The sequence below is a fragment of the Cyrtonyx montezumae genome, unplaced genomic scaffold, assembly GCF_038088225.1.
Source record: "Cyrtonyx montezumae isolate F1298 unplaced genomic scaffold, pur_monq_1.0 scaffold_26, whole genome shotgun sequence".
In the NCBI taxonomy this organism is placed as follows: domain Eukaryota; kingdom Metazoa; phylum Chordata; class Aves; order Galliformes; family Odontophoridae; genus Cyrtonyx; species Cyrtonyx montezumae.
The window spans coordinates 1240347-1251520 of record NW_027072003.1 but is presented as its reverse complement, the minus strand read 5'-3'; the positions used below and the strand labels follow the sequence as shown (position 1 = coordinate 1251520).

Sequence of the window (11174 nt, the reverse complement as noted above, 5' to 3'; positions counted from 1 at the left end):
GTTGGATGTTTTCCTTTCGCTTTGCGAAGTCCGCTCGGCTCAGAGCTCCGACCCGACGGGACGGGACGAGACGGTACCGGGCAGGTAGGGGGTCCCGCGGGGTTGGGAGTGGGGGGATCTCGGCAACAGAGGGAAACCGGATGGCTTTCCCGTCCGGGAATTGTTGTGAGGGAAAAGGAAGGGTGGAAAGCGACGCGAGGAGCGGGAGGTCGGGCGGTTCTTTGCCGGGAGAAATCGGCGGCAGCAGCTTCACCTCCGGGGCCTTTGTCTTCGGGAGAAGTGTCCCCGGACGGCGACGTCCTTCGAGAGCACCCCCACCCCCTCTCCGGCTGCGGGTGCGGGGCGGACCAGCGTTGTGCCGCGGGGGTTCCTCCTCCGCGCGGTGCGGCGGAGCGGGGTCGGTGATGGGGCAGCGCGCAGGGGTCGGTCCGGCCCTGATGGCGCGGAGCTGCGCTCGGTGCCGCTCAGAAATGCCCCTTGCAGCACCGGCGTGGCCCCCTGCGGTCCCTTGGGTGGCAGAGTGGGATGCTGAGACCACCCCAACCTGCAGCAGTGCGGGGCTCTGCTGTGCGCTGCCCGTGGTCCCCTGCGCCGATGGTCCTGGAGGTGGCTGCGTGGTGGCACCGAGCATCGAGCTGCTCTGCCAGTCTGGCCCCACCGTGCTGCAGGACAAGCTACTCCGGCTCGCCCTGCCAGAAGTCATCTTATCTCACCCCCGGAGAGATGCATCTTTATGGCTCTGCATCTTTATTTCCACGTATGTGTGCTGCAGCTGTGTTGACAGGAGCTGAAGCACAAACAGGTTTTCCCGTGGGTGAGGTGCGTGTACAGAGCCCCTGGGAGCTGCCGGTGTTTGGGGTGTTGGAAAGGGAATCTGGTCCTTTTGGCAATGGCCAGCAGTTGTGTTTCCTCGGGGCCATGGAGCTGTTTGGTGCTCCGGGAAAACAGGGCAGAGGTGCTTGGAAGTGGGGCTGCAGCCATGGGGAGGTGGCTTCAGGATCCCAGCAGCTGCAGCACGCACAGATCAGCCGCGCTGAATGCTAATGTTGTGATCTCCGCAGGAGAGGTCCAGGAGCCCCACGTTTCCACAACCGGATGGGGACGTGGGCTGATCCCCAGAGAGCTGAAAGGGATTAAAATTCCCGTGGATTTCAGGGAGCTGTGATACCTTCCCCAAAGCGGGGGCATCCTGCGGGGATGGGGGTGGGCGGTGCCAGTATTTGCTGGGACGGCTGTTCACAGCCCCATGAGCATCGAGAAGCTTCCAGCAAGCAGGGGGGCACGGCAGGGATATCAGCCGTCCTTTGGAGCAGGGCTTAACGGTGAAGGTTTGGAGAAAGCCCCAGGTGGAGAGGCTTTAACAGCCCGAGGGCACTCTATGTGGTGGCACTCGGTCGCTTCTGTGGGGGGACGCAGCTCCGTGCTCAGCTCTGTGCTGGGAGCATCCTGCATCCTTCCGCAGGTAATGGTGATGTGGGACCGCCTGGAGGCAGTGGGGAGGGCAGAGGGGATGGAAGCAGAGGAGACGGACCTGTTAGGGCTGCCCAGCTTCTTAGCATGGGAGGAGCGTACCGCTGTCACAGTCTGCGGCTAATTACAGGGACCTGTCTGCAGCCCAGACGTCTGCCAGCCATCGTAATCACATCAAACCCGGCTGGGCTGGGCTCTCCTGCGCAGCCCCATTGATTCACAGCCCTCTTCCCAGCCTTACCCCAGCGGGCTCCTGCTGGCAGCCCTGGGATGAGATGTACTGCATGGGTAGGGCCCACTCTGCTGCATCCGTGGGTACTTGGGGGGTCTGATGACAGCAGATCAGCCGTGCAATTTTGGTTCTTAGTGAAAAGAACAAAGCTTGGGACTGTTATCCACATCCCGTGGGAGGGATGCGTTACCTACAGTGACTGAAGGCAGCAGCAGGGCTGGCACCCTGGGATGTTTAAATTCAGCACCCTGAGGACACTAATGCTCCATCACAGCTGTGGGGGTGAGACCGTTCACTGATCCAACACCATTGGTGGTCCTTCACCAAGCTGGTGCCTCTGCAGGCTGTGAGTGCACAGAACTGGGTCAGGTGTGTTCATCCCACCCCCTCCAAGCAGCCATCTGTAGCCACGCATGGCTTTGAAAAGCAGCATGCAGCCAGCCTGCCCCAACATCAGTAAGGATGGGCAGACCCCAGGGAGCAAGCTGCCCTTCTGCTTTATCCCACTGACTGCCAATCTGCTGCGTTAATCATTGACCCGGGTTCATGGCTGGGAATCCTGAGCTGAGAGCCGTGCATGCATGACCTGGTGCCTTAATCTGCTGCACTGTGGGGTGCACTGCTACTGGCACAGAGCTGCAGGAAGGCCTGGAGCTTCTGTGGGCTAAGGTTACCAACCTTCATGGTCACAGCTCACCACCCTTTCCCGAGGAGCCTTTTTGCAGGGGTTGGCAGCCCTAAGGCAGCATCTGGGGGGTGCCAACACAGTGCAGCGGGGAGAGCTCCGGGCTGGTGTGCGGGGAGCCCCAGGAGCCACCGCATCGCTTTGTTTTGGAAAGCTGAGCCAGGAAGGAAGCGAGCGGTGACAAACGCCTCGTGGGGAGGGGATGGGACGGGTTCGCACCGCGCAGCCATGGGCCAGGCACGCCGGGCGAGCAGGAACAGCCGCTCTGGGCAGAACAATAGCAGCCCGGGGGGAATAAATTATTTTCCACCAAATTGGGCGAGACCTCGGCCTCCTCCCACTGCTCTGCTCTGGGACAGGCCACTAACCCCGGGCTCAGCCGTGCTGGGGAAGGGCTAGCGGCAGCTGGGGTCATCTGCTGTGGGGGAGAAAACATCGGAGTGTGGCTCCCCTGAAGCTGTCCCAGGGTGAGCACAAACGCCCGCGATTCCCCCCCCCCCCCCACCTCCTCACTATCTTTTACCAACGCTCCGCGCCCGGCAGGCAAAGCCCCCACCCCGCCGAGCAGCCGTGCTGCGGGGAGAGCATGTCTGTAACCCCAGCGGTCTCTGCAGTCTCAGCGTGGGGCCTCCAGGTCCCCGCGATGCTGTCCCCGCAGGATGACGCCTCTTGGGACAGACTTCTCTGCGCTGCGGCTTTCCCGCAGCTCCGCTCCTCTCTCCGCAGCTCATGTCCCGGCCGAGTCCCGCATGGCCCCAGCGAGACGTGCCCCCCCCGTGCAGCACCGCCACCGCGCTCCCCCCGGCCTCGTCCGACAGCGACTCCGGCTGTGCCCTGGAGGAGTACCCGGAGCCGCCCGCAGAGCCCGCGGCCCCCGAGGTGAGCAGCTCCGACCCCGAGGGGAAGCTGTGCCTTCAGCTCAGGCGACGCCGCTTCATCCCCTCGCTCACCCGCCTGTGTTTCCCAAGGTCCCCGCCTGCTTCGAGAGCCGTACCCCGGATCCTACCCCTTCTGGCGACCGGAGCTTGCTCCGGATCAGAGCCCTCCTGCAGCAGCTGCCGCCTCAGGACTGCGATGTAAGAAACGCATCGGTTTGCTCGATGCTGCCCTCCCCGCCCTCCTCCGGCGCGGGTCCCTCACCTCCTCCTCCCCGCACAGGAGCGGTACTGCCCCGACCTCGGCGAGGAGGAGAGGAAACAGCTCCGGGCGTTCAGCGCCCGCCGCCGCCGGGATGCTCTGGGTCAGGGGATGGCAGTGCCAGTACCGGGCACACGCCACGGCTGTCCCTGCAGGAAGGTGAGGCCGCTCCCCCACGGACGGCGTCGGGCCGACCCTGAAACACTGCCTGACCACTACCCTGTGCGTTGCAGTGTGGCAGGAGGCTGAGCAAAGGGGACCCTGCCATTGCGGCGTCGCGGCTGGGAGAGCAGCTCTGGCACCCGCCCTGCTTCTGCTGTCACATCTGCTACCAGCCCCTGGTGGACTTCATCTACTTCCAGCAGGATGGGAGGATCTACTGTGGCCGGCACCACGCTGAGCTCTTCCGGCCACGCTGTGCCTCCTGTGACCAGGTGGGCATCAGGCACGGGGTGCTTTGGGCTCCATTGTGCCATCATTATGTGCTCCTGTGCTCAGCTGGCAGCTGCAAACGCAGCAGGATGGGCTGGAGGAGCTCCCTTCCCGCACCTCAGTGATCCCTATGTCCACACCAAAGCACAAAAAAAGTGTGTTCTGTGCCTGGCTGCTTACAGGATGGTTTGTTTGTCCCCTTCCAGCTGATCTTCTTGGAAGAGTGCATCGAGGCAGAGGGCCGGCGCTGGCACCCGGTGCACTTCTGCTGCCTGGAGTGCGAAGCACCGCTGCGTGGGCAGCGCTACGTGATGCGGAGCGGCCGGCCCTGCTGCCGCAGCTGCTTCGACAGCCTCTTTGCTGAGCCGTGCCAGGCCTGCGGGGAGCCGATCGGTACGGTCGTGCTGCCAGGGGGGGCGGGCAGCTCTGGGAGAGCCCACCCCCCTCACCTGCAACCCCCTCACAGGTGTTGACAGCGAGGAGGCCACGCACCAGGGACTGCACTGGCACGCCCGCGCTGCCTGCTTCTGCTGCAGTCTCTGCCGAAAGCCGCTGTGCGGGCAGCCCCTCACCGCCCATTGCGGGCAGCTCTTCTGCTCTGAGAGCTGCAGTCTGGGCCGGGATGCCTCCTCTGCTACCTCCACCACCTCTGATTCCTCTGACTCAGCCTTTGTCTCAGCACCGTCCCCTGACTCGACGCCCATCTCCCGAGCCAGCCGTGCAGCAGCTGGGGGCTGCAGACAGCGGGTGCAAGGGGCTGGTAGGGACCTGAACGGTGCATTTACAAGGAATTGGGAGGGAAATGGAACCAAATCCAGGCTCTGGGTACTTCACTGGGGGTACAGCGCATGTGTGCAGCCCAACTCAGTGCTGTAGCAGCAGCTGCAGGCCCCCAGCCCACCTCCCACAGCTGAGGTTTGGTTGGGACAGTTCTTCTTTGCATCCTGGGACTGCCCTTACTGCACAAGCAGTTGCAGCAAGGCAGGCTCATGTTCCTCTTTCCTCACCCTTCCTTGTTTATCTTTTTCCAGAGATGCTACTGGATGAGGCTTCCACACATCCTGCATTCAGGAACCCTGAGGACCATGAAGCGGCTGTGGAGAGGAGCAAGGATGCTGTGTGCACAGGGATGCTGGGATCACCAGCCAGCCACCCCTCAGACCCCCAGCCCAGCACAGAGGGTGCCAGCAGGCTTCTGGGAGGTCCTGGCCCCCGAACACTGGCAGGTGATGGAAAGCAACAATTTCAAGAGGGTCTGTCCCCTGCCCGACCTAGCACATGTCTGGAGAACATTGATCCACAAGATATCATGGAAGAAGACGACTCCTGGTGTCCCACCTGCTCCTCATCCTCAGACTCTGACTCAGAAGAGGAGGGTTTCTTCTTTGGGAAACCCATCCCCAAGCCCGGGAAGAATTTCTTTGTCAGGGAGCCCCAGCACCTGGAGCGGGTGGGGGGCAGGATGGCGAAGCTGCGGGGCAGCAGCAAGCACTGCAGCGTGTCCTAGCACAGGGACACTCAGCAAGCAGGGATCTCCAGGTGCTGCAGAGGCAGCAGGGCAAGGTGGCACTTTGCATGGTTTTTAAGCAGGGGGGCAGCAGGATGCCAAATGCACCGGGGTGGGAGAGAGCCTTGTATGGCACTGCCACCCTGCCAGCACTTGTTGTGGTCTCAATGCATTCTAAGCCCCTTTTGGACACAGCCCAAGGCTGGGGGGGCAGGGGGAGGGAGAATACACTTGGATCTTTCACCGGCAGCTGCTGGCAAAGCACAGCGTGCTGTTCCTGCTGGCCTCTCCCTCATTTAGGAACAGGTAAAGCGAGCAGGGAGCAGAGAACCAGCAGCCTGCACTGGAGTGTGGCCTCTGACTGCTGTCTCAGACAAGCCCAAAGCCTCAGCGAGCAGCTCTGTGCTGAGGAGAGCAGCCGAGGACTTAGGACAAGGGCAGGCACTGCTCTGGCCCCTTCTGCAGGGACTCCTGCCCAGATTGGACAGGAGTGATCTGGCCACCAGGGTCATATCCAGATGCCAGGTGAGAATCTCTCACCTGCAGGGACATCTTGAAGGACAAGTGCTGATGCTGCCCCATGTGTGTCCGTGCCCCGTCACTGCAGGGGGGTGACCAGCAGGGCAGCTCTGCTGCCATGATAGACAATGCTCCACCAATAAAGCTCAGCTGAAACCTGAATACAGGAGAGCTGACCGTGCCTGGCCTGTTTCTCTCCTGTCTGGGTTTGCAGCAGTGTTAACCGTGCTGCTGGAGAAGTGTGCTGGATGGGAGCTGAGGGGCCCCAGGGAAGGACTGGGCAGGGGTGTGACTGTGAGACCTCTCCCTGTGCACACTGGCCTCAGCAGGCCAGGAACAGAGCAACAGCAGTGCAAAGGCTATACATAAAATACATACATATATATATACATATATATAAGTTTTAAAACAATGTTTGAGAAAATTAGGAATAGAATAAGCAGGTAGAATGGCCCCTCTCCATCAGCTGCTGTGCTCTCCCTTCACCCTGCAATTTAACCACCTATACCTCTGGAAATATGGCTTACATACGGCTTGTCCCCTGCCCACAGTCCCCAGCTACCTGCCTGCACACAGCAGATCCCAACTAAGATCCCCTTCCCCCACCCTCCCCCATCTCCAAGAGAGGCCACATCCCTACAGCCCCAGGCTCTGCCAGTGCAGCCCCTCTGCTCCTGCTCAGTGTCTGGGGTGCGCTGCATCATACTTCTGGATGAACTCTTCCAGCTCCTTGACCAGCTGGTTGCTGAACTGCTGCTGACTGGCTCTCAGCGCCTGTGTCAGTGCCACCTCCAAGGAGGGATCGTTCTTTATCAGCATCGCGGTCACCGTGGCAACATTCAGGGAGAAGAGCTGGAACTGCTTCAGGGAGCAGAATGGGGTCAGCACGGGGCACCCCAAATCATCCCCACCAGCAGCATGAAACCCCCTGCCTGGGAATTTTCTTTTTCCTTTAGGGTGTCCCATAGGTGGCAGCCTCCTCCTGCAGCACCTATGCTGAACCGCCCAGCATTTGCCCATCACCCAGCACTGCTTTTTGCCCATGTTAGGTTTCAACCTCCTGAGAGTTCTCCTCTCCATGAGCAGTCCCAAATGCCCCCTTCTCTGCTGGGACTCACCTGCTCGATGTTCTCCTTGGTGAAGATGGTGGCAGAGCGTGGGTCTGCAGTGGTGCAGGGAGGTGTGGAGCATAAGAAGCGGGGTAAGTCCTGGCAGCCTGCAGCCTGGGCAGTGGAAGAAGCGAGGTAAAGCTGGATGCTTTGAAGGGGAGAAGGTCTGGGCAAGGGAACAGGTGTGGAGCTGGCAGTACACCGGAGCTGCCAGCTGGGGACCAGTCACCCTGTGGGGGAACCTGCTGGGACCTCACCAACCTCCCCTCACGTGCTGGCTGCTGCCCCTTGCTTCCCTCTTCCACTGCAGCCCCAGCAGCCTTGCCTTCAAGACCTGGGGGTCTCACTGGCTGATTTCTTTTCCCCACCAGGCATAAATTAAATGTTTGCTTCATTAAAGCTCAACTCCTGGACTTGCTCACGCTCTGGCACGCTCTCAGTCCCCAGGTCATTTTTTTGGCCTTTCTCTAAACTGTCTCCAATATACCAGCCTCTCCTGAACATCCAGCACCAGGGCTGATGTGGGCTCCGCACCCAAACAAAGCAAGGTTTTAACCCCAGGACATAATCCTGTGACTGGGAATGCCAGAGAGAAACTCCCCCCAGGCTCCTCCTCCCCCAGTGTTCCTGAGCCTCCCTGCAGGTACTTCCCAGAGACACAAGGGCACCATTCCTGCACAGTGCTCAGGAGAGGGCAGGGCTGTGCACATACCAGCTCTGTCTCATCCCTGGTAGGGCACACACTCCAGGGTGATGCTGCTGCCTCAGTGCAGACGTTGGAGCTGGCCTTGCTGTGCTGTGTGCTGGGCTCCACAGTAGCTTCCAGTGGGATCTGTGAGTTTTCAGATTGGTGAAGGCCACAGAGAAGCAGTGGGAAAGCAACCAGGGGATGAAGGCAGAAGCTGTGTGAGAGCAGCAGGAGCCAACATTGCAAGCTAATGCTTCTGCCTTCAGGAAAGGAAGGGGATCCTCAAGCACTCTGTCCCAGGAGGAAACCACGCAGAGTAGTGCAGCCACAGGCTAAAAGCCACCCCATCTCAGGCAGCTGCTGCATTGGCTTCACCAGCAACATGTGGCAGATGCCACCAACCCTGGGAGGGCAGGCAGAGCCCAGCACGTACCTCCAAAATCATCAGGTCAGCATTAAGAGTCTCAGAGGGCTCCAGAGATAATGGACTGTAGGGATACGACTCAGCACTTGCACCATCCTCACTTTGGCTGCCCAGATTTATCTGTGTAAAGCACTACAGTTACATTTCAGAGTCCACAGACAGGCACTTTGATATACCCCGAGCAAATGGAAAAGTGAGGTTCATGGAAGGGACTGCAAAACCCCACCCCCCTCATGGCACGACATGTATGCAGAAAGAGGAGATAGATACATGAGCACATACCATCTCCAAACTTTCCTCACTCTCAGCGAAGCTTGTCTCTGCTGATGAGATTGGCTCAAAATCCCAAACAAAGGGCTGCTGGATGTCTGCAGCTTCCTGTCCACAATCTGGCTCAACCTGCAGGCACGCAATAGTGTGAGGCAGGGATAGTCATCTGTCCCAGAGAAAAGTGCTGCGAGACAGGACAGACAGAGTGCTAAAACCCAAAGGAAACAGGGCTTTGCAGCTTAAAAGAGTCAGGAAAGCATCCTGCTTCCAATTCTGTCCAGGAGATACTGAGGTGAAGAGGTAAAGAGAAGCGAGGTGTTAACTCAGCTCAAAGGGATCCCTTGAGCTGGGCAGCTCCTGGAGTGAAAGTATCTCAGTATGCACTTGCGAAAGAGGTGTGCACACATACCTGCTGTGATCCTGCTGCTGGCTGCTCCTCCGCTGCCTGGAGGTCAGTGGCTGGGCTCTTCTCTGCATACCTGGCCAGTTCCAGTGCCTGGCTGCTTCCCACCAGCAGGTCCTGCAGGAAATCCTTCTGGTCAAGGGCATAGCAGCACCAGGAGATCCAGGTGGCCATGACATTTGAGTCACCACTGTGTACCAGGGGAAAACCTACCTCATCCACCTGCTCCTTGCTTTGCATGTTGCTCTTGCTGGCAGTAGGTGACAGGGGAGCATCAAGGTACTCTCTGAGCCCTGGCTGGCTCAATGGGGAGCAGGACCGAGAGGGCCTGGAAGATGCACGGTACCCTGTGGAAACACAGCAGCACTTAATACCCCAAATGCCCACCCTCCCCATGCAGAGCTGCTGGCTGCACACACCACAGAGGGGTCCTGGGCAGCTGCTGGCAGCCAGCACTGCAGCAGCACCAACCTTGGGAGCGCCTGGGAGATGGAGAACGGCTGCGGTCTGTTGGCTCTCTCTTGATGGGGCGAAGGAAGCGGCAGCGTCTGGGAGATGGAGAACGGCTGCGGTCTGTTGGCTCTCTCTTGATGGGGCGAAGGAAGCGGCAGCGTCTTGGACATGGAGAACGGCTGCGGTCTGTTGGCTCTCTCTTGATGGGGCGAAGGAAGCGGCAGCGTCTCGATCTCGAGACAGGGCCATGAAGGTTCTGGGGACAGTAGCAGTGATTTACATCGTGAGCAAGTAAGGAGACACAGCAGCTGGCATGAGGGCAGAGGAGCACTGCCATTGCTGCCAGCACAGCTCAGGGAAACAGCACTGTTTGCCATCCTCATCACAGGCCACTAAAGCACCCATGCCCCCTTTTGCTCTCTGCCTATACCTCCCCAGCCCACCTCTCCTCAGTGAGTCCAAGTCCCTGACAAGCATTACCTCATGGCTTTGCTGGTCCTCTCTGTGGTTCCAGGGAGGTGGCAGCACACCATAGTTCTGGGCGGCCCATCTCCCATTCTCATCATGCTGGTGTAAGTCAGCAGGGCCAGGGAAAGGCCTGGGCTGCCAGGGATCAGTCTGACAAAGCAAATCACCACAAGTGACAACAGCTCATTCGGAGCAGCCATGCATCCTGCAGGCTTTCATGGGGATGCTGGATTTGCTCTGGGTTCCCCTGCCTCCTGAGCTCTCCCCAGCTCTCCTCTTCCCACCCTTTGGCCAACCCAAATTTGGAGGAGAACCCCAACAGCACTGCCCACTCCACACTGCACAGCTGCTCACCCCGATCTCTTACCGGATGCCTTCTTCCTCTGGCTCTCCAGCGCTCGTGCTCCCACAGAGCATCACCGTAGGCATCCCAGGGGCCAGGGGCATAGGAACATGGTAGCCCAGCCTGATTCGGATAGGGCTGCAGAGGGGACACAAGGAGAGGAAAGCAGGATGCATCCTCCTCCCCGCTGCTGCAGCCTCCCTCTCCACCACCAGCATGCCAGGCAGGGATGGGGAGCCCCAAACCCTCCCATCTGAAGTCACACACAGCTCCCAGCCTTTCCAGTTCCCTCCTGTACCACAGAGGTGCTCTCCCAGCTTCTCAGCATCCCAAGGGATGGAGTAGAGGGTACCCACACCCACTGCCCCAGAGACAAGTCCCACAGAGCTCCTGTGCTCCCAGTCCTAACTGCAGCCCCACCTACCTCCCAGGGAAAGGCTTGGAGCCCCCTCCCATAGAAGTGTGACAGGTCGCCAAAGTATTGTTCCAGCCCTGATCCCTGCACGAAGGAGGTCCTCAGTGAGTATTCATTCAGCTGCAAAGAAAGAGGTATGGGTGAGCACATCCTGCAGGACGGGCATTACCAACTCTTTGGGTTCAGTTTCCCAGGGGTGCCACCCACAGCTGTCCTTGCTCTGCTGAGCCCCGAGCACTTGGGCCCCCTGAAGCACACTGCGTGCTGCAGCACTCAGCAAAGGCGGTGCAGACCCTCTCCCCATCCCTGGAGGGGACAAGGTCCCCCGCAGTGCTGCTGCTGTTCCCTCACACTGCACACGTCTGCTCCTGTGTCTCCCCACCCATCCCAGATCTGCACCTGCTCACTGCGATGCTTCCAATGCCCGGGGCACACTGCACAGGTCACAGTGCCTGGCAGCAGCACCCCACTATTGTTCCTATTGTGTCGGCTCACAGACAAGCTGCTCACGCTGCCCCAGAGTCAGACACAGTCCCAGCTCTCTGCAGGGGCTGAACTCTGTAGAGATACCAGGACTGGGAATGCACTGGTGACCTCTCCCCCACAGTGGGTTCAGTGC

At 59.8% G+C, this 11174-nt stretch overlaps 1 protein-coding gene across 1 annotated transcript; it reads left to right on the top strand.

The window, feature by feature from the left end:
- Positions 1-5792, top strand: PRICKLE4 (prickle planar cell polarity protein 4). Its single transcript, XM_065740241.1, has 8 exons — positions 1-84; positions 3114-3266; positions 3356-3463; positions 3546-3683; positions 3758-3958; positions 4163-4349; positions 4423-4716; positions 4988-5792. Exons 2-8 carry the CDS (start codon positions 3117-3119, stop codon positions 5461-5463), a joined length of 1554 nt encoding a protein of 517 aa, XP_065596313.1. The 5' UTR covers positions 1-84; positions 3114-3116; the 3' UTR covers positions 5464-5792.
- Positions 5793-11174: the final 5382 nt, after the last annotated feature.